This window comes from Oryza sativa, chromosome 12 (genome assembly GCF_034140825.1).
Source record: "Oryza sativa Japonica Group chromosome 12, ASM3414082v1".
Taxonomy (NCBI): domain Eukaryota; kingdom Viridiplantae; phylum Streptophyta; class Magnoliopsida; order Poales; family Poaceae; genus Oryza; species Oryza sativa.
Window position 1 is genome coordinate 16,817,565 of NC_089046.1, and position 25,784 is coordinate 16,843,348.

The window sequence follows — 25,784 nt, forward strand, 5'->3', positions numbered from 1 at the left end:
GTTCCACCAATAATGTTTCAGCAAGCGTACTCATAATGTTTCACTATATATAGATCAAATGTTGCAGTGAATTGAAACGTTCTTTCGCTATTTGCTTAAAATATTATTTTTTTATAAGGTGAAACAACGCTCGATTTTTTGAGAAGCTATTGTTTCATATGTTGTAGCAAAATGTTTCATGAGGTGATTTGGTTGTGTTTTAGCCTTTAAACAATTGAACATTTTTCGATCTACTTAGTGAAAAGTTTCGATCTACTTGGTAGAACAATGTGTAATATTTAAAAATAATTTAATAATAAGCTAAATATTTTTTTATCGGATTATATCCAAGTGTTGTCTTGTTTTAAAGATTTTATTGCGATGGATTAATGGTGCCATCGGATCATAATTTGGATAAATAATTTAAGAAAAAATAGTTTTAAAGTTTGCTTAGGAATTTTTGCTGGCATATGCAAGCATGATGACATATGATTATGTGGGCACCTGATTTATCTCAGAAAAAAATGGGCGCCCAAGTGCCTCAATTAACCTTTTAATTAGTTTCGGTTTCTCGTTTGGGCTTTGGACTTCCTAGCTACGTGCATGAGGTGCGTCAGAGTCATCAGCCGATAGAGATCAGATCGAGATGGAGGAGCCGCCGTCCTCGTTGTCGTCGCCGGCTCTGCCGCTGGACATCGTCGTGGAGATCGCGGAGCGCTCCGACCCCATCACGCTCCTCCGCTGCGCCGCCGCATGCAAGCACCTCCGCCGCGTCATCTCCGGCGAGGGCTTCCGCCGCGACCTCCGCCTCCGCAACGCGGACGGCTTCGTCCCGGGCCTCCTCCATGGCTTCTTCTTCCAGCCTCGCTGCCCCAGCCCCCATTACCACGGCTACAACTACGACCCGCTCCGCTTCGTCGCCGCCGGCCGCCATGATCAGCTTTCGGCGGCGGAGGACATCGCCAGCGGCGGCAGCGGCGGCGGCGGAGACACCTATCAGATACCGTCCTTCGTATCCGACTCCAACCGCGTCCACAAGAATAAACGTTCTCGGCGCATCGAACCCGTGGCGGCGCGCGGCGGCTTCGTCGTCCTCAGGACCGGCAAGTTCTCCGGGAAGGTGTGCAATCCTATGACGGGCTACACGCGGCCCATCGACATGCCGAGGAAGACGGCGAAGGGTGAGGGGTCGTCCTACCTACTGATCACCGCCGACGACGGCGGTGACGGCGTCGACGTCGGAGTGACCTCCGACGAATCCGAGCTCCACCGGTTCAGGCTCCTCGCCGTGCGCCTTTTTGCGAGGACGCGCGTGGAGGTGCAGGAGTTAACCCCGGACACTGGCACGTGGGGCCCAGTCACCACGCTCCCCGTCGTCGATGCCGATCACTACCTCCACCCGCACCCCGTGCTGGTCCGCCCACCCGTCGTCATCGCCGGCGTCGCCTACTTCCTCGGCGAGATGTCCGGGAGAGACGACCAGACATACCAACTCCTCCTTCGGATGTCCCTGGACCGGGAGAGCTTGGGCCGGCAATACCACCACTCGCCGCCGTCCTACAGCTACTTCATCCTCGCCGTCGACGTCTCCATCCGACGCGACGGCGAGACCGGAACAACAGCGGCGGCGACGATCATGCTGTTGCCTACCGAACTCCGTGCCCCGTCGTACACCGGCGAGGCAACCGTCACGCCGACGGCGGGGCAGCTCCTGCTTTCGCCGTCGTCGTGCGGCGGCGGCAGAAGGTCGTCGTTGGCGCTGCTCGTCGGCCGGAGAACCCACGTGGAGATCTGGACGATGAAGCTGATCCGCCGTGGGATGGCCTTGCTCCGGATGGCGTGCACAATGTTTGACGCCATTGACTTCTTAGCACATGTTTAACCGTTCGTTTTATTTAAAAAATTAAGTAATTATTAATTCTTTTCATATCATTTGATTCATTGTTAAATATATCTTTATGTAGGCATATAATTTTATATATTTCACAAAAGTTTTTGAATAAGACGAACGGTCAAACATCTGCTAAAAAGTCAACGGTGTCAAACATTTCGAAACGGAGGAGCGAGTATATTCCTGTGAAACCGATGAAAAAAAATATTTTTTTAATTGATTTCATAAGTCATCACTCTAGAAAGCATGAGTCTTCTCAAGTGAAGGCGGCGATAGTGGCAGCACGTATTGTATATTAGGGTTCAGGATTGGGGTAGAGATAATAACGGGTTGGCAGAGGAGGAATAACAAAAAGACGCTGTTAGTGACGTAGGAGACACCATGATAGAAGCGGATGCACACATATGCATCGATGGCCCGTGCAACACTACCAAAAAAAACCATTAACACTAGCAGTTCAGAAACCCTATCATATCACAGCTATTGTTTTATCGGACATTAATATTAGGCTAGCAACCTATTCAAGAATCGTACTAATGCCCATTTTAGGGCTAAAAATTGTAAATTTCTATAAATTGATAGTGATACTTGAGATTAGATACTACAATTATCTAAAAAATACAATTACTAAATTTCATGATCTCAAATTCCTATTACAATTAATTTCAGAATCTCAAAAATCAACAGATCACAAATTCATGCGTACAAATTCAACAAATCCACACATAATCACACAAATCACATTCATGAGGAACAATTAGGATCGGTCGACTAGGGGAGGTAGGAAAATCGATCGCTCCCCTCCCCCCACCACTACCAGAGAGTGGGAGACTACCGTGTACCTCAGTTGGTTACCGAGAGTGTTATATGGAACACGGTAACGTTTAAAGCATACCGTGTGTGTACAAGGAAAAACTCGGGAAGCGGCTAAAAATGCCGTGGGACGAATCGAGAAACACGGTAAGTGTGGGACCCATAGTTTCTGCCGTTAAGCGCGCGGAATATTTGGTCTGGCGCGCGGGATCGCCGTTGGCGCAGGCGGATGGCGCGCCAAGATTTCCGTTGGCGCGGCTGGCTGGCGCGCCTGATTTTCGTTGCCGCGCGAGTAACAGGAGAATCCCGTGCGAGTTACAGCCGAAGGCCCACATGTCAGCCCAAAATAGAGAACAACAAAACCCTAGCCCTTTTAATCGATCCCCTCACTTCCCCACCCCCTGCCGCCTCATTCTCCTCGCCACTTTTCCCCTTTCTGATTTTTCCCCTCTCTTCTTCGCACATGGCAGGATAGCTGTGCGCCCCAGCGTCAGTCCGCCGCACGGCCGCCGAGCAACGCTGTGCATTCCTGGCCGTACGTGCTCCCTGCATGTCCACGTCCATCTGCTAGGCTCCCCTTCGTTGTCCAGCTTGAGCACACCTCATCTTCCATCCAGCTGGTGGTATGTATATGTTGAGTTTTTTCTTGAATCGTATGTAAAGTTGGGTCTTGGTTCTAGAAAACCCATCCATTTTCTCCCAAGAACTAGAAATAGTTCGGTGTATGATTTCTAGGAACTGTATCTCATTTTAATTTCTTGTAATACCACAAGTACCATATGAATAAGTTGTTGTGCTTTGTAAATAAAAACAATATTAGACTACAAAATGATGTGGGTGAGAGTTCTTGCACTGTCAGAATAATGTGTTTTCATATTTGTGTACTTGTTGATGGATACATATTGGTTAGGCAAAACTTGCCCTCTTTTCAGAAAACATAATGGTTAGTATGAGTGTTTGCCACGGCCCTACTTGTTTAGATCGATGTTGAATGGTTGAATCGGGTTGGAATGACAGCACCATGTTGTGTGATGATCTGCAATGCTATGGTGTACTACATCTTTGTATCGACATTTTATAATAGGCATTATTATACCATGTTGCTACTATGTAGTTTTTGACCTGTTTAATATAATACTGCATATCTTAATTTTGTAGCAATATGCGGCGATTGAGCTTGGGCTGCAGGGAGGATTCCAATCCTTCAGATCAGGCTGTCAGCGCTGCTATCTTGCCGAGATGTAGAACAAGGTCCTCAGGTTCCCAACAACCTGATAATTCTTCTAATTTGGATGAGATATTGGCTGGCGAAGAAACAGATGAGGAAATGTTTTTTCGTGGTCCCACACGGATGCCACCACGACCTACCCGAGATGAGGACAAACCTGTGCTGACTCCAAAAGGAGATAGGTAAATAGGCTAATTTTGGTATGTTTCATTAGTTGAAATATGAAGGCTTGATCTGTTTGTTCATTGATTTGCACAGGCAATGGCAGGCTAATGATTTTGGGGGCAACATTAGGGTCCCCACTGGCATCCTGACCGTGATTATTAAGCATTTTTTCCCTGGCATTGTCAATTTTAAAGGAAGAGATGAGCCAGCATGGAGTTGGAAACATTACAGGATTGCACCGGACGATCCAGAAAGCGCTATACTGAATCGCTTGCCAAGCCGTCTCCATCGTGTTGAGGAAGATTTCTGGGTTTGTTTTAGAGCATTACCTTCTCCAAATATGAAGTACACTATGCATTTTATTGTGTCTTCAGTTTTCATAGTTTATGGCCAATTTGTGCTGTACAATACTAAAGTATCTTAATACCACACTTTTCAATGTCAAGCAGGCTAACTTTCTGTAGTTGCAGCTTTACTTCAGGTGGGCAGAGAGAACGGAACAAGATGCTAGAAAGGTTGTCCGCAATTGTATCAAGCACCTTTTTTCGGACCTGATTTATGAAACTCGTATCCTGGCCGTGCTCAATTACCAAAGGAAGATTTTAAAGGTAGAAACTTCTCGGGATATTGCTTGCAGGACATATCTAACAGAGGAAGAGTACCTACAGGTGCTATGGTTGTTCATTGATAATTTGTTGTGATCTACTGATCAGATTAGTAATTAATAAATCTGTGCTTCTCCTATAGGTAGAACCATGGTGGTTCCTAAAGGCAAAAAATGCGTGGCGGGAGTTGATACGATTGAAGTGGTGTAATCCTGAATGGCAGGCTAGCTCACATGCTCATAGGATACGGAGGGAGAAAATGACATGGCCATCTCACCGCCAAGGCAGTGCTAACTTGAGTCGTTTCCAAAAAAATTTGGTATGTGCATCTATGTTGAAACATGTAGCAGATCATGGTATAATATATATGGTACCCATGTTCTGTTTTTGGAGAAGAAGAAAAAGCGGGTAGTGTCTCAAATGGAGGCCTACACAGAAGGAAGGGGGGAATATGGAGAGGATGGACGATTCAGATGTAACACACATGCAACTGGGAAGCTTGTAAGTGCTGAATATTTAGTGGTAGTTTATCATTTGTGCATGAGTACTAATACACCATTTGATCTGACTGTAGGAGGCCTATAATGAAGCTTATGTTCAGCTGCATGGAGCAGGAAGTGATTGGCGCAATTCTCCCATTGATCCAATGGCTGTGCACATGGCTGGTGGTGGAAAGAAACATGGTCGATTCATGATCGGTGATGGGCACATTGACTCATCAGCAATCTTTGGTGACAGTTCACTTAACGATCCACGTCCTCGCAGGAGACTGCGGACAAATCCTGACAACACAAACCAAATTGAAGACCTTGAGCGGCAACTACAAGAGGAGCGCGAGGCAAGAGAACGAGAGCGTGAAGAAAGGGAGCGTGAGAAGGAGAGGGAGCGGCAGGAGTGGGAGCAGGAGAAGGAGCGTGAGTGTGAAGAGAGGGCACGAGAGAAGGAGCAAGATAGAAAGGAGAGGGAGCTAGAGCGCAAGGAAAGGGAGTTGGAAAAGATAGCGTTTGAACAGAAATCATCGTTCTTTGAAGTTGCTTTAAGAGTAAGTGGTTATAGGATCCATCTAGTAGTGTTTTCATTATTTGAGGGCTTGAATTCTGTGATGGTCGCACTAACTAGTGTACATGTGAAATGGATTGCAGGCTATACAACTTAAGCTGAACATTGACTTACCTTCAGCCTCAGGTCCTCCTCCCTTGCCTGTCATGTTGACTAACCCAGTAAGTATTTGATACATGGTAGTCTAGCTGTGCATGAAGTAATTGTTCCCCATATAACTTATGAGGACTAATATTAACCATTTTGTTTGTAACATAAAACAGGCTTTGTCTGTATCTTCGGCTCTGAATGGAAACCCATTCTGTGCTGACCATGGAGGGGCTGCTATTGTTTCTGGTGCAATTTAGATGGTTCAGCTTGACGCAGCGAGCGCAATCTGAAGATAATTATGACTTTGCTACTGCTGGAAAGAATGGACTAGTTCTACATGCCTGGAACATGTGGATGTGTTTTGTAATTAAACTGACCTAGATGGTCATGGCCATGAACCTGAGTAGCTGTTGGTTGTGGCTGTTGCCTTTAGTCTTTTGTTCTTAGTTATATACGTTTACTTTCCTAAGGGCTTGCATGAACCTGAGTCCATATTCGGACTCTAGTAGCTATTTCGGTGTGCATGTTGCCTTAGGTACTTTTGGTCATAGATGTTGCTGTGCTCTGGAGTTTGTGAACCGGAAGTTTGGTACTTTTGATTGGAAATGTTGGCATACAGTGGAACTTATCAACTTGGAACTTATGTGGTGTGGCAGTGGCCACTGTCCAGATATAACTCACGCGTTCAACAAAACTGATGACTGATATTATTTCATATTTTGGAGTGAATATCTGGCAACTTATGGAAGGGTCGCACAAATTAGTAACAAACTAGGCTCGGTTAGTGCTTTCCGGTACTATTGTCTTTTGTTCATTGTCAACCAAATTATCACTAAAAGATGTTTATATATTATGAATGCTTTCAAATTAATGCCATTTGAAATTTTTTTAAATAGGAGTCCCAATCTCAATAGCATGACAACAAGCTGATATCTTTTTTAGTTGAAAGTTAGAAATGTTCATTGTTTAAAAACATTTTAAGATATAAAGCTAAACATTTCCTAAGAAAAACAGGTTTGAATATTTGGATAGCTTGTTGAAAAATTAAAGATAAACGAAAGTTTTTTCTTGAAATGAACGCAAATAAATTCTGAGATAGACATCTGAACAACACTTTTAATCAAAATTATAAATTTGAATAAATTTGATTAAATTAATTGAAGAAATAAATTCTTATTATATACAGCAAACCAAAGTTTAATTCTTAACGAAGTTAAAAAGGAAATAGTTTTTGTTTAGCAAAGGCACTTAATGCAAGGATCAATCAAAATTTAGTTCAAAAATTCTACAAATCATAACAGAATCAAAGGAATTGTTAACTAATTTTAATAACACGCACTCCCTCCGATTCGTATTATATCTCGCTTTGACTATTTTGTAGTCAAAATTTTTTAGGTGTTGAATAAGTTTGTAGAAAAATTTAGCTACATCTACAAAAACAAATTTGTTTGATAATATGTTGGTTTTAAGTAAAAAAAAATGTTGCTATGTTTTTTATAATCTTATTTAAAACTTATCTACTTTTTTTAATCACCTCATATTTTTCTCATCGTCACACGGGTCGTCCTGCGTGACGTGGTACTTGCGGTGCGCCGGGTGGTGAAGGCGAGGACGGGACGGGCGTCAGCGAGGTGGACGGGATGCCACGGCGAGGGAGACGGGATGCCGCGGCGAGGGAGACGGGGTGCGCGGCGAGGGCATAGCTTGCGTCCACGGCGAGGAACCGTATGTTGTTCACTGACTGCTCCACCACCTCCGCCGCCGGTGGCTACTGCGCGCGGAGGGCAGTCGGCTGTCGGCGGCCGACGGCGAGGCATTTTTGACATGAAACAATGGCGACGTTCGCATGCTCGACTACGTCCGTTCCTCTTCTTCTTCCTTGGTTAAGGCCAAGTAGGCAGAGGACGAGCGGGCACGCGGCATCAATCTTTAGAATATGAGTGGAAGCGAAAATCATGGAATTTAGATGAAAGCATGTTCATTTTGCTAGTTTAAAAAAATTGACCAACAAAAAAGTCAAGTCGAGTAATATAAAACGTAGTGAGTATTTTTTTTTAGCTATTTCACATTGTATTGGGACCAAACGAAATTTAGTACAAAATTTCAGTTTGCAATCCACACGTAAATAGTTCAGTTTGCAGATTTGTTGAGAAAAAAGGACGAACAGGGTAGTTTGCATTCCTAATCTTATCGTGTGTTTTGGTTAGAAAACAATACAGTAACGCTCGTGGTCCACATGTCAGAAATAAATCGCGGCAAAATTCTCGCAGGCGCGCGGCAAGGTCGCCAAAAATCTGGTGGGTGTGGCCAAGTCACCAAAATCCCCAATCTCTCTGTCCTCCTCTCATCCCAATCAACCCACCACATCGCGCCGCCGTCCAAGGCCGCCGCCGCCGCGCCGCGTCCAGTCCAGGCCGCCGCCGCTGCGCCGCGTCCCGTCAAGGCCACATCACCGCGCCGCAGCCAGTCCAGGCCGCCGCCACCGCGCACCCCATCCAAACCCACGACGTCGCCCCGCGCCCATCCATCTGGTGTCGGTCGAGTACGAGACCCCAGCCCGCACGTGCACCGCCGTGCCGACGCCACCAGTCGCCACGCACGGAAGAGGATTGGCTGCTCGTCCAGCAACCCTCCCTAGGACTGATTCGTCTCAGGTGTTGTTGTCTTGCTCCTGGAATCCTCATTCGGCCTTCATGTTTCATCATCTTTTTTATTAGTGACCAGTTCTAGAATTTACTAGTCAGGTTGCGGTTGTACTAAGGGATTGCAGAACTAGGTTGTTATGCCATGTGAAAGTTTGTGTGATTGATGATCTGAACTAATGTTTGATATTTTATTTCTTAGTCATACAAACTAAACTAGGCCTTTATTATTCTTGAACCTTTCATGAATAGAAGGACATTTCCTAACATCAATTTATTCTATCACTTTGTCATAACTAGGTACAATGGAAACTGATCGCAGTTGGATGTACAAGGGCCGTCGAAAGTGTGGCGAAGTTACTGCTGAGTGGATATCGAAGACTACAGAATTTCTTGACAAGGCATTCAACAGGGAGACAGGACGTGCTGGTGTGTTGTGTCCTTGTAACTACTGCAACAACACACGTCCTCAAACAAGAGATATGATGATGAAACACCTTTGCAAATTTGGTTTCAGGCCAGCATATACTGTGTGGGTGTATCATGGTGATACATATCCTGCACGTGAAAGCGATATATGCCAAAGCACTGAAGATGAAGATAGGGTGGCAGAGATTGATCGGATGGATGAGATGATAGATGATGTCCATGATGCTTATGTCTCAGTTGAGGAGGAAGATCCGGAGCCTACAGCGCAAGCTTTCTTTCAAATGCTGTCTGCAGCAACTCAACCTCTCCACGAACACACACAGGTATCACAACTTGATGCTATCACACGACTACTAGCTGTCAAGTCTCAGTATGCTATATCAATTGCTGGATTTGATGCACTTTTAAATGTGATATGTGCTCTCCTCCCACAAGGGCACAAACTACCAGCAAACTTGTATGAGGCAAAGAAAGTTCTTAGTGCATTGAACATGCCATATGAGAAGATAGATGCATGCCTTAAAAATTGCATGCTCTTTAGGAAAGAGAATGCGCAGAAGATGCACTGTGATAAGTGTGGAGAGAGTAGGTATGTGGAGGTTGAAGACAGTAATGGTCACAAGAAACAATTAACTGTTGCCAGGAAGGTACTTCGTTATCTTCCATTCATCCCAAGAATTCAGCGGCTATACATGTCTGAATCGCAGGCCAAGCAAATGACATGGCACAAGAATGGTCATCGGTACCATCCTGACAAGATTGTACACCCAGCTGATGGTGAGGCTTGGAAGAAATTTGATAGAGACTTCACAGGCTTTTCAATGGAAGCCCGCAATGTTAGAATAGCAATAGCAACAGATGGGTTCTGTCCATTTGGTATGGGTTTTTCTTCGTACACTTGCTGGCCTATGTTTGTCATTCCTCTAAACCTTCCACCTGGTGTTTGCATGCGGCAGCACAACATGTTCCTTACCTTGATAATTCCTGGGCCAAATTATCCTGGCAAACACATTAGTGTATTCATGGAACCCTTAGTTGATGAACTTATACATGCTTGGCAGCAAGGTGTGTTGACATATGATCGTGCCACCAAGACGAATTTCATCATGCGAGTCTCCTTTCTTTATTCTATCCATGACCTTCCAGCATATGGTATATTTTCCGGTTGGTGTGTGCATGGAAAGATGCCATGCCCAACATGTATGGAGGCACTCCAAGGAAAAAGGTTGAAGTTTGGTGGAAAGTACTCATTCTTTGATTGTCATCGCCAGTTCCTCCCAATTGATCATAGTTTTAGAAGTGATTCAAATTCTTTTCTATCAAACACTACAGTTAGCAATGAACCACCTCTTCGTCTCTCAGGTCAAGAGATCCGTGCCCGGTTAGATAACCTTGTCCCTGCTGCTAATGGAGATAAGTTTGTAGGCTATGGCAAGGATCACCATTGGACACATATATCTAGTTTGTGGAGACTCCCGTACTTTCACAAACTAGTACTTCCTCATAACATCGATGTCATGCACAATGAGAAGAATGTCGCTGAGGCAATTTTCAATACTTGCTTTGACATTCCAGACCAAACGAAGGACAATATCAAGGCTCGCCTTGATCAAGCAGCACTTTGTAATAGACCTGAATTGAACCTCATCCAAAAACATGCATCTAGTCAGTGGGTAAAGCCAAGAGCTGACTTTTGCTTGAATAGAGCTCAGAAGAAGGAAGTATTAGAATGGTTTCAAACATTGAAATTCCCTGATGGCTATGGGTCGAACCTAAGGAGAGGAGTGAATTTGAAAACCATGCGGATCAATGGGTTAAAAAGCCATGATTACCACATAATGATGGAACGTATCTTTCCAGTCATGTTCCGTGGATACTTGCCAACTCATGTGTGGGAAGTGCTAGCAGAGGTGAGCTTCTTTTATCGCAAACTTTGCGCAAAACAGTTTGATCCTATAGAGATGGCAAACATGCAGTCTCAAGTAATTGTTTTGGTTTGCAAATTAGAAAAGATCTTTCCACCTGGATTTTTTAATCCAATGCAACACTTAATGATTCACTTACCATATGAAGCTAGCATGGGTGGACCTGTGCAATTTAGATGGAATTACCCCGTTGAAAGAGGCCAAAAGTATCTTAAGAGCAAGGTTAGAAACCGAGCACGTGTTGAAGCTTCCATAGCAGAGGTTTACATACTAGATGAAATCTCAAACTTCACATCCATATACTTTCCTGATCAAGTGCAGACAATTCACAATCCTGTTCCTCGATACAATGTTGCTACTCAGTCTACTGATTGTTCCCTAAGTCTATTCTCTATTAGGGGGATTCTACTAGTCGTGGAGTCCCTCGACACCTAACTCGTGAAGAGTGGAATGCTGCCATGTTGTATGTGCTTACAAACCTTACTGAAGTGGATGACTACATTGGGTATTAACTATGAAATTGATATGAGTTACTTCTAGTTCATAGCTGCATATAATTTTACTTTAAATCAGTGTGTGCATTTTTATCTTGCAGGAAATTCATAGATGAGGAATGGACTAGACGAGGTGTCCCAACAAGGCAACAACAAGAGAATATCTTACGGAATGGTGCTGGGAGAGATCGTCCTAATTTCGTATCTTGGTTCTATCAACAAGTAATTTCTTTAGCCCAGACTTTACTTATATTATACGCGTAGCAATGCATATCCTTTCAGATCAGATTAGGAAATCTAGCTAGCTTACTTCGATGTAATATCTTGCATGTGTATACATACTTTCCTAACTGTTGAACATTAAGTTCTTTCATGAATGTTCCTGCAACTAACCTAGGTAATCCCCATCAAACCAATAAAGTATTACTGCTAAAACTCTAAATTTGGTGACTTCTTATATCAGTGCTATAAATTTGGTCCTACAATAGTAAAGCACATTTGGATTAGTGCAAGTTCCTAGTATGCATATGGCTTTTTCATACTACAATCTGAGTTAATTTTTTTACAAGCATTATGAAAATAGTACTGAACATGTATGTACATGTCATTAATATGGAGACACTTCTCAATTGATCATCTGTTAGGTCGGAAATCTGGAAAGAATAAAATCCTTGCCAATTTCTACTAACAAAAAGAACCTAGCCAATTAATAACTTGATAACTTCAGTTTTGAAATTCAAGACCTCAATAATTAATAGTGCCTTCTTCCATTTTCTTTCTGTTTTCATTAGTTTGCAGTTTAACGCCTCTTAATTGCATTTGTGTCAATAACCTAATAATACTTATGTTTTTCTATAACATAACCTTCAATATTGCCATAATAGAACATTATGCCACAATTTATTGACACATTATTTCCTTTCATTTCACTGCTAGAGTATGTTAGATGAAACTATGAGTGATGATTTGAGGCAAGTAGCTAAAGGATGCCACACTCGAGTCTTGCTATATAATATGTATGATGTGAATGGGTATCGATTCCGAATACACAAATATGAACATGAGAGGCCAAATGCAACTACAATAAATAGTGGTTTGGTGACTATAGGACAGGGAGAAAATAGTGACACAACTGAGTATTATGGTTACATCAAAGAAATAGTAGAAATTAGCTTTGATGGCAGAAAACCTCTCACACTTGTGCTCTTCAATTGCCATTGGTTTGACCCAAGCAAAGTGAGGTATACACCAAGATATGGTCTGGTTGAGGTTGCTCATGCGTCAATCCTTCCAAAATTCGAACCATTTGTTTTGTCTCATCAAGCGACACAGGTGTATTACATGCCGTACCCATGTAAATCTGTGCAAGACCTCACTAATTGGTGGGTTGTGTATAAGGTGCAGCCAATTGGTAGACTACAAGTACCCAATGATCAAGATTACAATTTTGTTCCTAATAGCAATGTTGTCCACTATTTCCAAGAAGATGGTCTGTCCGGCAGTTTTGTAATTGATCTTGGTCAAGAACTCAACAATGATCCTGAGCAAGTTGCCATTAGCAGGGATACTGAAGATATTTGCAATGACAAGGACTTGAAGCTTCTCAATGGATCATCTATTCAAGATGAAGATGATGATGACGAGGATGATGAATCTTATTGCACTTCCTCATCTGCTGAAGATGATGAGGTTCCCACTAGTAGGGATATCTTATTTGACGAGTATTTCTAAGGTACATGGTTCATTTTTTTGATGGAGACTATAATGCCAATTTTTTATATCCTGTGCCTCCCCAAATGAATATTTCCTTTGTCAACTATGCACAAGAATTAACCTTTCATAAACTAGTTGCGTGCTGTAATAATATTTGGCAGTCATCTTACTTTCGTAAAATTTCAGGCATACAATTGGATCATTGCAAAGGATTGCAGTTGATTGGTGCTGTCAATACACAAATTTGGAGTTGGTTACTCACTAGCCTCTAACATTTCTCTATTGCCTCCCTGGGAGAGGTTGTAAGAACTCAGACTCACCTTGTTACTATTGCATTATAGCCACTTCAGACAGCCATTTATATTGTGTTCTTGTATCATTGTATTCAAAAATTCATACTGGGATAATATACAGTTAATGTTCACCTGACATTTGTGTGGTTCCATATGTGATGCTTGTCTGTCATGTTTGGATGATATGTATATGCATACATGTTAGTTGCCTGCCTACTGTATCAGTGCAGTACAATCGTGAATGTGTGAAACCCTGTACAATGAGCTACATAATCTTACCGTGTATTCATCTCAAATGTCACCATGTGCTAAATCTCACGGGAAGAATTTCAACCTTCCCGGGTCACTAAAAACTCTCGGTAAGGTGTTTCATGTTCCTGTGTTTTATGGATTTCTTCCCGTGAGTTCCAACCACCCCGTTTCACTCCGTTCCATGCATGACGTGTCGTTAACTGGAAAGTTACCGGCAGGGTGTTTTCACACGGTAAGCTTTCAGCACATCCTAAGTTCGCAAGCAGTTTCTCACGGGAAGAGTGACACGGTAAAGGTGAAAGGCTGCCGAGTACACCTTCCCGAGAGTTTGCTCACAGGAACGACCTTACCGTGAGTTTTAGCCCTGTTACCGAGTTGTTTAGGCACACGGTAGACTTCCATTCCCTGGTAGTGCATGTGCGCACCTCCACTGGACCCACCCACTTGTCCCTCCCCATGTTACACAAAAGATGTTTTACCTAGTGTAATTATAATGTTTCACTATATATAGATCTAATATTACAGTGAATTAAAATATTCTTTTGCAACAAATCACCCACATTTTGGAAACTCTCTATTAAGGTAATTTGGTTTATTTTTTGTTCCACCAAAAATATTTCACCCAGTGTACTCGCAATGTTTCACTATGTATAGTTCTAATGTTGCAGTGAACTGAAATATTCCATTGCAATAAAAAACCCACATATTTTGGATACCTTCTATTAAGGGAATTCGTTTCATTTTCTCTGTTCCACCAAAAAATGTTTCACCTAGTGTACTTATAATGTTTCACTATGTATGAACCAAATGTTGCAGTAAACTGAAACATTCTTTTGCTATTTACAGAAACATTATTTTTATATAAGGTAAAACAACATCCGATTTAAACGAGTAAAACATTTTCGATCTACTTAGTGAAACAATTCCGATATACCTGGTGAAACATCATGCAACATTTAAAAATAATTTAATAATAGGCTAAATTTTTTTCGTCGGAATATATCCATATGTGGTCTTGTTTTGATGATTTAATTGCAAACGAATTTAATGGTGCAATCGGGTTATGATTTGGATAAGTAATTTAAGAGAAAAATCAGTTTAAAGTAATTTTGTACGTAAATCGTACACCATTTTTTAACCTCCTCCCATCGGGCGTGTGCGCTAGAGCCGGAGTCGCGTCCCACATACATTCATACATCTTGTAGCGCACAGGTTATTTTTCGATCCGTTTTATTTCGCTTTTGTCGATAGTTTCGGTATTGGACTTAGTAGTTACGAGGTACGACCAAAACCTTATTGGTAATTAACGTCGGACTCATCAGCCGAGATAGATCAGATCGATATGGAGGAGCCGCCGTCCTCGTCGTCGTCGCCGGCTCTGCCGCTCGACATCGTCGTGGAGATCGCGGAGCGCTCCGACCCCATCACGCTACTCCGATGCGCCGCCGCATGCAAGCACCTCCGCCGCGTCATCTCCGGCGAGGGCTTCCGCCGCGACCTCCGCCTCCGCAACGCGGACGGCTTCGTCCCGGGCCTCCTCCATGGCTTCTTCTTCCAGCCTCGCTGCCCCAGCCCCCATGACCACGGCTACAACTACGAGCCCCTCCGCTTCGTCGCCGCCGGCCGCCACGATCACATCGCCAGCGGAGACAACTGTCAGATACCGTCCTTCGTGTCGGACTCCGACGAGAATAATCCTTGTCGGCGCATCGAACCCGTGGCGGCGCGCGGCGGCTTCGTCGTCCTCCGGACCGGCGAGTTTTCCGGGAAGGTGTGCAACCCTATGACGGGCTACGTGCGGGCCATCGACATGCCGAGGAAGACAAGCAAGGGTGAGGGGTCGTCCTACCTAGTGCTCACCGCCGACGACGGCGGCGATGGCGTCGACGTCGGAGTGACCTCCGACGACTCCGAGCTCCACCCGTTCAGGCTCCTCGCCGTGCGCCTTTTCGCGAGGACACGCGTGGAGATGCAGGCGTTGACCACGGACACTGGCACGTGGGGCCCAGCCACCACGCTCGCCGTCGTCAATACCGGCTGCCTCGGCCCGCGCCCCGTGCTGGTCCGCCCGCCCGTCGTCGTCGCCGGCGTCGCCTACTTCCTCGGCGAGATGTCCGGGAGAGACGACCGGACATACCAACTCCAACGCCGGATGTCCCGGGTGAGCTTCGACCCACCATACCAGCACTCGCCGCCGCCGTCCTACACCTACTTCGTCCTCGCCGTCGACGTCTCCATCCGCCGCCGCGACGGCGAGACCGGGGGAACAACAGCGGCGGCGACGATCATGCCGTTGCCCACCACCGAACTCCGTGCCCCGTCGTGCACCGGCGAGGCAACCGTCACGCCGGGGCAGCTCCTGCTGGCGCCGTCGTCGTGGCGCGGCGGCGACAGGAGGTCGTCGTCGTTGGCGCTGCTCGTCGGCCGAAGCACCCAGGTGGAGATATGGACGATGAAGCTGACCTGCCACGGGATGGCCTTGCTCCGGATGGCGTGCACCAAGGTCGTCGACTTGATGGGAGTACCCCGGAGTCCCTGCTCGCCGCCGGTGTCGGAGTCGGAGGTGGCGCTCCTGTGGTCCGGCGACGCGAGCGGCGCCGTGGTGCTCCGGCTCGGGGGGACGGTCTGCCTGCTGGACCGGCGGCGGCGCGCCATTGTGGTCCGCGCGCTCGGCGAGGAGTTCGTCGAGTTTCGCTCTGGGCGTCGCCATGTGTTGCTGCCGTATGAGGTCGGTTTGTCCAGTTGGGTTCCCTCGATTTCTCCATGATTAGTTTCGTGGGGGAACTTGAAGTCACCATCTGCGCACCTGTACCGTTGGTTGGTGCTAGTACATAAGCGCCCAAAATAAGCGCAACCATTTGTTTCATGTGCCCAACTTTAATCTTTTGTTACGGATAAAGTATTATTCATATTTTATAATCTAATAACAGTAAAAATACTAATCATAAAAAATTTTAAATAAGATGGACGAAACAAGATGAACAAAGTTGGGCATGAAAACTCATTGTTACGTTTATTTTGGGACGGTGAGAGTATGTGGTGAGTCTACTTCCTTTTACGAAAACAAAATAAGTTTAATCAAGTTAATTCCTGAAATGATGTTTGTGGTGTTCTGTAGGGCGTGGAAAATTTTGAAAAAAAAATTCGTAACCATGATTTTTAAAGGAAATTCTATTTCCCACATTGATTCACTTCATAAATTGCTTGAAATTTTAATAAAATTTCTAGAAATAATTTATTAATTGAACTTTAATCACGAAAGAAAATGGCGGCGTGATAGAGCAAGCAAAGGGGTGGCAAATGACAATAGAGGGGTGCAGTGAGTGGGCCATAAAGAAGCATTATGTCGACGGCTGATGGGATATCTACAAACTATAAAACATAATACTAATGACTATTAGGATCGATATTTTAGAATTACAATGACGATAAAGAGTAATATTTAAGGGTAGGCCATAAAAGAGTAATAACTCCGTCAAGGAATAGGCACGCGGCAGCGAGCGGCTCCGGCTTCACCGGCTGAGAGGCACACCTAAGGGCGGCGCCAAGCCAAGCCACAGCGTCGGCGGTCCGACGAAGCGGGCGTGCAAGCGGTGACGGGCACCGAGAGCGGCCGGGCTTCGTCGGCGGGGGGTGGGGGCGGGGGAGGGGGTGCCAAGCCAACTCGCACGCATGGGACGGTGGAGGAACTCCAAGACGGCGCGCGCACAGGGTGACCAACGCGACCTTTGTGGAGGTAAAGGTGCGGTGGTGTCGCTTCCTAGCAGTGGGGTTTCCCGGTAGAATTAGGGCTTCAAATCCGGTAAGAATCTGAACTCGAGCTTAGTTTTCTTAATTTGATTTGGACTAGAGAAAATGCCCGTGCGTTGCAACGGGTAAAAACGTTTTTGGATCGTATGCATTATACTATTTGTTTTGGACCAAAAGCTCATTTATTCGTTCCATTTCAGTCCTAGGCCAGCCCGCTACCTCTCTTTGCTTGGCCTGTCTCTCTTTGATCTAGCCCACAGGTAAAGTTGTAGGCCCAACTAGCATAGCCCACTGCTGTCTTCAACAATGGATAACATAGCAATACCTCCTCCTCCGGCCACCTCCCGCCGTCGACAACAACCTCCCCTTCTCTTGCGTCGCTGGCCGGCGCCGCCGGCATCCGAACCTCTCGTGACCTGTGGGCTGTGGCTCCGTGCTCGTTCGCCGTCCGCTCTGCCCGTCGTCGTGCTCGCCCACCACTAGCCGCCGCTCCACTGCCGCGCTCGCCCACCGCCGCTCCGCCGGTGAAGAGAAAAGTGAAGAGGAGAAGAAGAAAAGTGAAGAGAAGGAGAAAAAAAGATATGTGAAGCTGACATGTGGGCCCCACTTAATTTTTTTATTTTTTTTGCTAACTAGGATGCCACGTCAGCAAAACAGGGCAAAAATACTGCCAAGGGACCTCCAGTGAACGGTTTGAATGAGTTTAGTAGCGAACATTTCTGGTTTTGTGGTTGAGGGATCTTAAAAAATCTCGCTATTATGTTGAGGGACCACCGGTGAACTTATTCCTATTTGGATCGCTATACATTATACACTTCATTATACTCCTTGGTTTTGGGTCAAAACCCAGCCCAGTGCCTTATCTCTTTTACTTGACCTAGCTTTCTTTCACATAGCCCACAAGGGGAGATATAGGCTCAACTCGCATAGCTAGTTGATTGACGTCTTCAATCTTCAAACACCGGAAGAGTGTCTTTTTTTGTTGTCATTGTTCCTTTTTTTGGTCAGTCTTTTTTCTCTCCGTATTTTTTTCCCATCACATTTGATCTGCCTCTAATGCGTTCCCTCCTCATTAAAAAATCGATTCCCCACTACTACTCTATCATTTTTCCCATGATTTTTCTTTTCATTTTTCCGCTTTAATTTATGGGATCTAATATCTATTTAAAAGTCACTGTTTATATTCCGAGTTTTACCAATTTGCTCAGATTTTGATAAAAAGGGAAATAGTAGATCAAGTGTATAAAAACCCTCAACCAAATTTAGGAGATCGAATAGAAAAACTCATTTATTCTTCATTTTCGATCCCAGCCTAGTACGTTATTTCTGTGCTTGACCTACCTCTCTTTGACATAGCCCACAAGGGGAGCTATAGGCTCAACTCGTATAGCTAGCTGACTGCCTTCAAACCCTTCAAACCCTTTTTTTTCGTTGGTCCTTTTTCTATCCTTTTTTCTTTTTTGGCCGTCACGTTAGATCAGCCTCCTAGCATGTGTTTGGTTTGGGGATGGGATGGGATGGGTTGGTTCCATCCCTGTTTTTTGGAATGGGATGGTTCTGTTTTTTTGTTTGGTTGAAGGGATAGAACGAACCCTGTTTTTAGTTTGGTTTGAGGGATATGATGGGTTGGAATGATCCTATCTTTTGTTTGGATGGAGGGATGAACATGGGATGCTTGGATACAATTACCTCCACACATTAGTTGGTGAGGTTACCTCTCATAGTCTACAAACTACAAAATAATATTTCTACATGATGACCACACTATATAAAAAATTAAAATACCCTCCATATCACTATTTTTGAAAATAAGCTCCAGCAACTTCATTTCAGCATATTGGACAAGCTACAGAATAATGACAAGCTACCCAATAATGAACAATACTAGCAGTTCCATAATCAACCCCTCAAAAAACAATCACACATAATTAGCTCACATCTGATCCCATTTCAACCCATACATAGAGTCCAAGCCAAACATAATAAGAAGTTTCAAGTCGTGCACATAATAGCAAATTAAGGTCTTACACATAATAGCAAATTTAAGTCTTGCACCTAAGAATTCTCGGCCTTAAACATATTGGCAGTACAAAGTCATACATGATCATGGGCCCACCGGCAACACATAATACCAAAAGAACTACCCAACTCATCTAACAACGCTACATTGATCCAGAAAACTTCTCATTAATGAACAAGTGGACCCAATGTATCTTGTTTTCGAAAGGAAGTCCATCAAAAGCTCTAGCAATGTGAGGGTTGGCAACCAAATGAGCATAGTAAACAGATACATGGATCTCCTCAAACCCAGGAAGGCTTTTCAAGGTTTGAAATAAACCATCTGGCAGTTTATTGTCTGGCTCAGCGACCTTTAGTATAGCAGAAGCTAACTTGTCACCAACACTGGTGAATGCACCAATCAGCCCATCATCTTCAATTTCTTGTGTTCTGGCTTTCTTTGGCTTGCTTGCAGATGATGCCTCCCCACGATCATCAGTAGTGGCAGGGCCATCATTTTCCTCTTCATCATTTTCAGTTTGGACATCCTCTGTTCCTAGGACTGAATTTGAGTCCTTTGCATACTTTCCCGTAGCCATGGTGCTACCAAATATTGTAAGCATCTCACCATAGTGTGCAAGAGGTTTGTTAAAATAATCAGCATCAGCCTTGTGATCCTTCGGTGAAACAAAATTTTTTTAAGTAAATGCAATAAAACAAATGAATGGAATAAAGCACTAGGTCAAGACATTTACCTCAATATAGCCATTGTAGTGCTCATCATCAAGAGTAATGATGATATTTTTCTCATCCCAACCAGCGGCACTCACTTTCCTAAGCCTATTTATCTTTGTAAACTTTCTTTGCCATGTCTTCAAATGATTCTTAATTTGCTCACCCGTGAGAGTGCTGTTAAACCTTTCATTCACAGCCCTAGCACATGCATTGAGATGCACTGCCTTGAAGCCAGATGAGGTCCTTGTGCCTCCGGCCACAAGATTGGCAAGGTGTTTGAGCATGAAAGATGACATAGCTGAGGTCCATGAAGCATGGGTGCTTCCTCCCTTGCCACTATTGTTGTCCATTTTCTACCTGCTGTCAAATGAACCAGAAAATATCCATTTAGCAATATGTAAACCTAGAAAGTGTCCATTCAGCAATATAGTAAACAGAAATTGACCATTCACCAATATAGTAAACAGAAATTGTCCATTCAGCAATATAGTAAACAGAAATTGTCCATTCAGCAATATGTTAACCCAGAAATTCACCATTCAGCAATAAATCAACCCAAAAAAATTCAGCATTCAACTATCAACCAATGAAATGACCATTCAACAATATGTCAACCAACTCAGCATTCATCAAACCATAATTCAGCATACAACAATAGATTTATCCATACAAATGCAATTTAGCAAATGGACTACAACAAGCTGTCCATACAAATGAAATACATAAAAATGTTCATTGACTAATGAAATATTGTAAATAAGGTAGAAATACAAGTAGCCCAGCTACATATTACATTCCATGATGGCTATTACGGTCAGCCCACATCTGATCAGCTAAGCCCTGCCTGAACTGAACCATCAATGCATGGTCATTTGCTTGGCCGGTTAACGATTCATCAATGTCCTCACTTGACCAATCAGGCGGAGCTATAAGCTCATCAATTCCGTCATTTACGACCCAATTATGAATAATACAACAAGCTACAACAATATCTACTTGAGTTCGAAATGGGAAGAATGGAGTGGCATCATCAAGCACTTTGAACCTCCTCTTTAGTGACCCAAATGCACGTTCAACCGTCACACGGAGGGATGAGTGTCTAAGGTTGAACAACTCCTTCTCATTTTGTACCGGATTATTCCCCCATTCATTTAGATGGTACCGAACAGCACGAAAAGGAGGCAAGAATCCTTGTTTGGCTCCATATCCAGCATCAACTAGATAGTATTTGCCTATTATATGATCGACAAGTTGGTCACATTCCTAAATATCAACATTTGTCATGGATAATTTGATAAACTATTACCTTGTAATCTATTACCTTGTGGGACACGGAGGCCATTTTCACGTTCCAAAGCATCTCTTAAAACTACAGCATCATGTGCTGTCCCCTCCCAACCAGCCAAGACATAAGTAAACCGAAGATCAAAATCTACGGCTGCCATTACATTTTGAGTGGCATGGGACTTCCTACCACGAAAAGAAGACTCCACATTCTTACGAACCGAGGCTCTAATATGTGTGCCATCAATAGCTCCAATACAATCCTATTTTGTGTTCAACAACATTAAAAATTAGGGACCATATATCAATGTTCACATAAAGATAAATTTAGATAGGGATGAATCTCAGACCTTAAAGTAAGGATCCCATCTAGGGTTTCCTGCTATTTTAGTTGGAGTGTCCAATGAGGGGGGCCTGATTAGTTCATCTCGTAGCTCACCGATTGCATGAAGGACTTTGTTGAAATAACGGCTAACTGTTTCTCCAGACCTATCAAAATTAGTACGAACTAATCTATTTCTAAGGTTATGCCCCACTGTATGCAAAAACATAGCCACTTGTTCCTCAATACACATGTGAATGGTATCTTCAAGTAAACCACGATCCCTAAAAAGCTTACAAAAACGAAAGAAACTTGCCCTTCTAAGTCTAAGCATGTTGATACAAGTTGTATCGTTCCACCAAATTTTCGTTTCTAGGTACTCAATTCTTTTTCTATCCCTTTCAACCATTGGGCCATATCTAATACCTTCTCTCCTTGAACACCTCTTTCTTTTTCTAGACCTAATAATCATGGCCATCATCGACAACAATAAATTTGTAGCTGCAATACAAACTAAAAGCTTGGTCCTCTTGTCCATCTACAATACAACAAAAAAAAACACATGGACAACATCTACTGTCAAGCAATTGATAAAGGGATTTCACACATTCTTCAACAAAAACAGATATGCACAGATCTGAAAACGAAATCCTCATCCAAGGTTTAGGGTCTTTTTACCGTGGAGATTGGGAACCCCGATCTGCAGTTGGTGGCTACGAACACTTCGAATTGAAGGTGATGAGGTCCAGCGCCGCCGTGTCCTGCTCGCGCGCCGGCTTGAGCTCCCGAGAGCGTCGCCGTGCCCCTGCTCACGCGAGCGCCGCTGCAGCCGCGCGCGCCTCCGCAGCCCACGCCCGCGGCGCTGCTGCAGCCGCGCGCCGCGCCGCCTCACCGCAGTCCGACCCGCGCCGCCTAACCGCAGCCCCTGCTCGCGCGCCGGCTCGAGCTCCCGCTAGCGCCGCTGCAGCCGCGCGTGCCTCCGCAGCCCACGCCCGCGCCGCCACAGCCGCGACCCGCCGCCGCCTTGCCCCTGTGCGCCGGCTCACCCAGGCCAAGCACGCGCCGCCGCCACCCTTGCAAACCCTAGGAAGGAATAGACAGAGAAGAGATAAGAAGAAGGGGAAAAAAGAGAGGTGAAGCGCTTCTGCTCTTACCGCGCGCGTGTCGCGAGTCACAGGTGCGAGGTGGGATCGTTTCGTCCGCCACTTTTTTCCGGATGGGGTTGTCCCGAATATTGAAGGAATATTCTCTTTTGGAACCATCCTATCCCTCCTAGTCCCTCAACCAAACAGCCATAAAAATGGGATGATCCCATCCCATCCCGGGATATCCTCCCAACCAAACACATGCCTAATGCGTTCCGTCCTCCAATTGATTGAAAAATCGATTCTCCACTACTACTCCATCATTTTTCTCAATGTTTTTTTCCTTTCAATTCTGCTTTAATTTATGGAATCTAATCTCTATTTAAAAGTCAATGTTTGTATCCCGAGTTTTATAGATTCGCTTAGATTTTGATTCAAAGGAAAGAAAACGGAAAAATGAGGAGGAATGGAAAAAAAGAAAAAAAGGGCGAAAATAGCCAAAAAAAAAAGAAAAAAACGCAAAAAAAGTGACGGACAAAAAAATACTGGAATCATTACATATTTTTTAATTAGGTATATATATAGGTATATAGATATAGATATAAATATAGATATAGATTTGGATTTGATTTGGATTTTGCAGCTCAGGGTTCTATTCAATTTGGGGATTTCGGCAAAATTGAAACCGATTGATCTCATTATTTCCTTCCCTTCAATTTCTTAATTCCACTGCTAAGTGAAGGTTAATTGGACGTAAAACTTGAAACTTAAAATAAGTCTAAACATAGAAGTGCATAATGAACTCAAACTCAATCTTATTAACTTAAATTGAACTTGAACAAGAGAAAATCTTCACTAAGCAGTAAAGATAAGAATCTAAATAGATTAGATTAAACTAGATTATATTAAACTTATTTAATTCAAAATTGTTCATGTCGAATCAAGATGGCTCCGACTGCTTCTAATCACTAGGATGATGTGAATAAGTAATTGAGTAGGCTAAAGTTAAGCTATGATACCACAATATTGAAGTTCTAATTCAAGACCATATTGCTTTAGCCTATAAACAATCACATTAAATTACGAAAATTAATTCTCTGACCTGAGATGAAGCAATTGAAGCCGATGTCTGGTTTTGCTACTGGTTCGTCACCTCTTCTCGACGCCTTTTCACCTTTTTATTTGCAGCTGGTGGGGCTCGGGGGCAATCCAAATAGAATTCTTAGTTTCTTACAACCGATCACGGTATATTTAAATCTAGCTCTTATTTTCTTATTTGATTCGGTCTCTGATGTCTGTGTTTTTTTTTCTTTAGCCAGCGTTACATATGATATGAATAAAGTTACACCGGCCCGTTACTACATATCATAGAGTACTATTCATCTTACGTGCATCCGCCGATAGACAGAGATCATCAGATCGAGATGGAGGAGCCGCCGTCCTCGTTGTCATCGCCGGCTCTGCCGCTCGACATGGTCGTGGAGATCGCCGAGCGCTCCGACCCCATCACGCTCCTCCGCTGCGCCGCCGCGTGCAGGCACCTCCGCCGCGTCATCTGCGGCGCCGCCGGCTTCTCCCGCAACCTCCGCCTCCGCAACGCCGACGGCTTCGTCCCTGGCCTCCTCCGCGGCTTCTTCCTCCAGCCTCGCCGCCCCTCCCCCGACCCCGACTACCAGCCGCTACGTTTCGTCGCGGCTGGCCATGCCATCGTCGGCGGCGGCGGTGGCGCCGATCAGATACGGTCCTTCGTGTCCAGCTCCGACCACGTGTATGGTTCTATCCATTGGCGCATCGAACCCGTGGCGGCGCGCGGTGGCTTCGTCGTCCTCCGGACCGGCGACTCCTCCGGCAAAGTGTGCAACCCTATGACGGGCTACGTGCGCTGCATCGACATGCCGAGGCCGTGGTCGTCCGGGTCCTACCTCCTGCTCACCGGCGACGACGCCGGAGTCACCTCCGAGCTCCACCCGTACCGGCTTCTCTCCGTGAGCCTTCACCTGACCGGGACGGGGCGCGAGCGGCGGCGGATTCACGTAGAGATGGAGGCCTTATCCCCGGACGCTGGCTCGTGGGGCCCAACCACCGCGATCCCTGTCGAGATCGCCGGCGGCGGCGAGTACGGCAGCCCGCGCGCCTTGCTGATCCGCACGCCCGCCGTCGTCGACGGCGTCGCCTACTTCCTCGGCGGCCACCCATCGCTTGTCTTCGACCTCCAATACCAGCGCCGCCAGTTGCCCTACGACTACTTCATCCTCTGCGTCGACGTCTCCGGCGAAACCGAGATCGGGAGTGCAACATCTCCGGCGACGATCACGCGGTTGCCGACCGAACTCCGGCTGCTATCGTCGTGCACGGGCGAGGCAGACGTCTCGCCGGGGCAGCTCCTGCTGGTGCCGCCGTCGTCGTGCGGCGGCGGCGACAGGAAGTCGTTGGCGCTGCTCGTCGGCCGGAGGACGCAGGTGGAGATCTGGGCGATGAACTTCGGCGGCGGCTGCGGCGCCAGCGCCAGGTCGGCCCCGCGTCTCTTGTCGGTGTCGTGCACGAGGGTCGTCGACTTGACGACGACGGGAGTGCACCGGAGTCCATGCTCCCCGCCGCTGCCGGTGCCGGAGTCGGACGAGGTGTTCGTGTGGTCCGGCGAGGCGAGCGGCGCCGTGGTGCTCCGGCTCAGGGGGACGCTCTGCTTGCTGGACCGGCGGACGATGGCGGTCCGTGCGCTCGGCGAGGACTTCAGCGAGTTCCGTGATGGGCCTAACGGTGTGTTCCTGCCGTACGAGATTGGTGTTTCCAGTTGGGTTCCTTCGATATCTCCATGATTTTGTGAGAAACGTGGGATTACCGGAAGTCGCAACTCGCAAGCAACACCAAATTAACATGCGTGTGCTCAATTATACTCCCTCCGTTTCTAAATATTTGGCGCCGTTGACATTTTTAAATATGTTTGACCGTTCGGCTTATATTAAAAAATTTAAGTAATTATTAATTATTTTCCTATCATTTGATTTATTGTTAAATATATTTACACGTAAACA

At 45.2% G+C, this 25,784-nt stretch overlaps 5 protein-coding genes across 7 annotated transcripts; 4 read left to right on the top strand and 1 right to left on the bottom strand.

Moving 5' to 3' along the window:
- The first annotated feature begins 625 nt into the window (after positions 1 to 625).
- Positions 626 to 1,861, top strand: LOC136354704 (uncharacterized). The gene has a single exon (XM_066306239.1). The coding sequence runs from the start codon at positions 626 to 628 to the stop codon at positions 1,859 to 1,861; it is 1,236 nt and encodes a 411-aa protein (XP_066162336.1).
- A 6,916-nt stretch (positions 1,862 to 8,777) lies between these two features.
- LOC136354563 (uncharacterized) lies at positions 8,778 to 13,051 on the top strand. Its single transcript, XM_066306066.1, has 2 exons — positions 8,778 to 9,737; positions 12,719 to 13,051. Exons 1-2 carry the CDS (start codon positions 8,778 to 8,780, stop codon positions 13,049 to 13,051), a joined length of 1,293 nt encoding a protein of 430 aa, XP_066162163.1.
- Positions 13,052 to 14,920: 1,869 nt separating this feature from the next.
- LOC107275369 (uncharacterized) lies at positions 14,921 to 16,432 on the top strand. The gene has a single exon (XM_015763749.3). The coding sequence runs from the start codon at positions 14,921 to 14,923 to the stop codon at positions 16,343 to 16,345; it is 1,425 nt and encodes a 474-aa protein (XP_015619235.1). The 3' UTR covers positions 16,346 to 16,432.
- Positions 16,433 to 19,256: 2,824 nt separating this feature from the next.
- LOC107279566 (uncharacterized) lies at positions 19,257 to 22,800 on the bottom strand. Of its 3 annotated transcripts, XM_015763130.3 has the most exons (4): positions 22,346 to 22,800; positions 21,696 to 22,205; positions 21,383 to 21,608; positions 20,670 to 21,293 (listed from the first exon to the last, which is right to left on the bottom strand). In XM_015763130.3, the coding sequence occupies exons 2-4, from the start codon at positions 22,203 to 22,205 to the stop codon at positions 20,851 to 20,853; spliced, it is 1,179 nt and encodes a 392-aa protein (XP_015618616.2). In that variant the 5' UTR covers positions 22,346 to 22,800; the 3' UTR covers positions 20,670 to 20,850. The 3 variants fall into 3 exon arrangements, with proteins under 3 accessions (XP_015618618.1, XP_015618617.1, XP_015618616.2); XM_015763132.3 differs by lacking the exons at positions 20,670 to 21,293; positions 21,383 to 21,608; positions 21,696 to 22,205 and adding exons at positions 19,257 to 20,003; positions 20,082 to 20,418 and having other exon boundaries at positions 22,346 to 22,798; XM_015763131.3 differs by lacking the exons at positions 20,670 to 21,293; positions 21,383 to 21,608; positions 21,696 to 22,205 and adding exons at positions 19,257 to 20,003; positions 20,082 to 20,421 and having other exon boundaries at positions 22,346 to 22,798.
- A 1,318-nt stretch (positions 22,801 to 24,118) lies between these two features.
- On the top strand, positions 24,119 to 25,653 carry LOC9267625 (uncharacterized). Its single transcript, XM_015764191.1, has one exon. The coding sequence runs from the start codon at positions 24,177 to 24,179 to the stop codon at positions 25,566 to 25,568; it is 1,392 nt and encodes a 463-aa protein (XP_015619677.1). The 5' UTR covers positions 24,119 to 24,176; the 3' UTR covers positions 25,569 to 25,653.
- Positions 25,654 to 25,784: the final 131 nt, after the last annotated feature.

Coding starts and splice junctions, on each gene's coding strand:
- LOC136354704 (XM_066306239.1), top strand. CDS start 626: ATGGAGGAGCCGCCGTCCTCGTTGTCGTCGCCGGCTCTGCCGCTGGAC.
- LOC136354563 (XM_066306066.1), top strand. CDS start 8,778: ATGGAAACTGATCGCAGTTGGATGTACAAGGGCCGTCGAAAGTGTGGC. Junction 9,738..12,718: donor TTTCAATGGAAGCCCGCAAT/GTTAGAATAGCA, acceptor GTTGTGTATAAG/GTGCAGCCAATTGGTAGACT.
- LOC107275369 (XM_015763749.3), top strand. CDS start 14,921: ATGGAGGAGCCGCCGTCCTCGTCGTCGTCGCCGGCTCTGCCGCTCGAC.
- LOC107279566 (XM_015763130.3), bottom strand. CDS start 22,205: ATGGACAAGAGGACCAAGCTTTTAGTTTGTATTGCAGCTACAAATTTA. Junction 21,609..21,695: donor GATGGGATCCTTACTTTAAG/GTCTGAGATTCA, acceptor AACACAAAATAG/GATTGTATTGGAGCTATTGA. Junction 21,294..21,382: donor TGGCCTCCGTGTCCCACAAG/GTAATAGATTAC, acceptor ATCATATAATAG/GCAAATACTATCTAGTTGAT.
- LOC9267625 (XM_015764191.1), top strand. CDS start 24,177: ATGGAGGAGCCGCCGTCCTCGTTGTCATCGCCGGCTCTGCCGCTCGAC.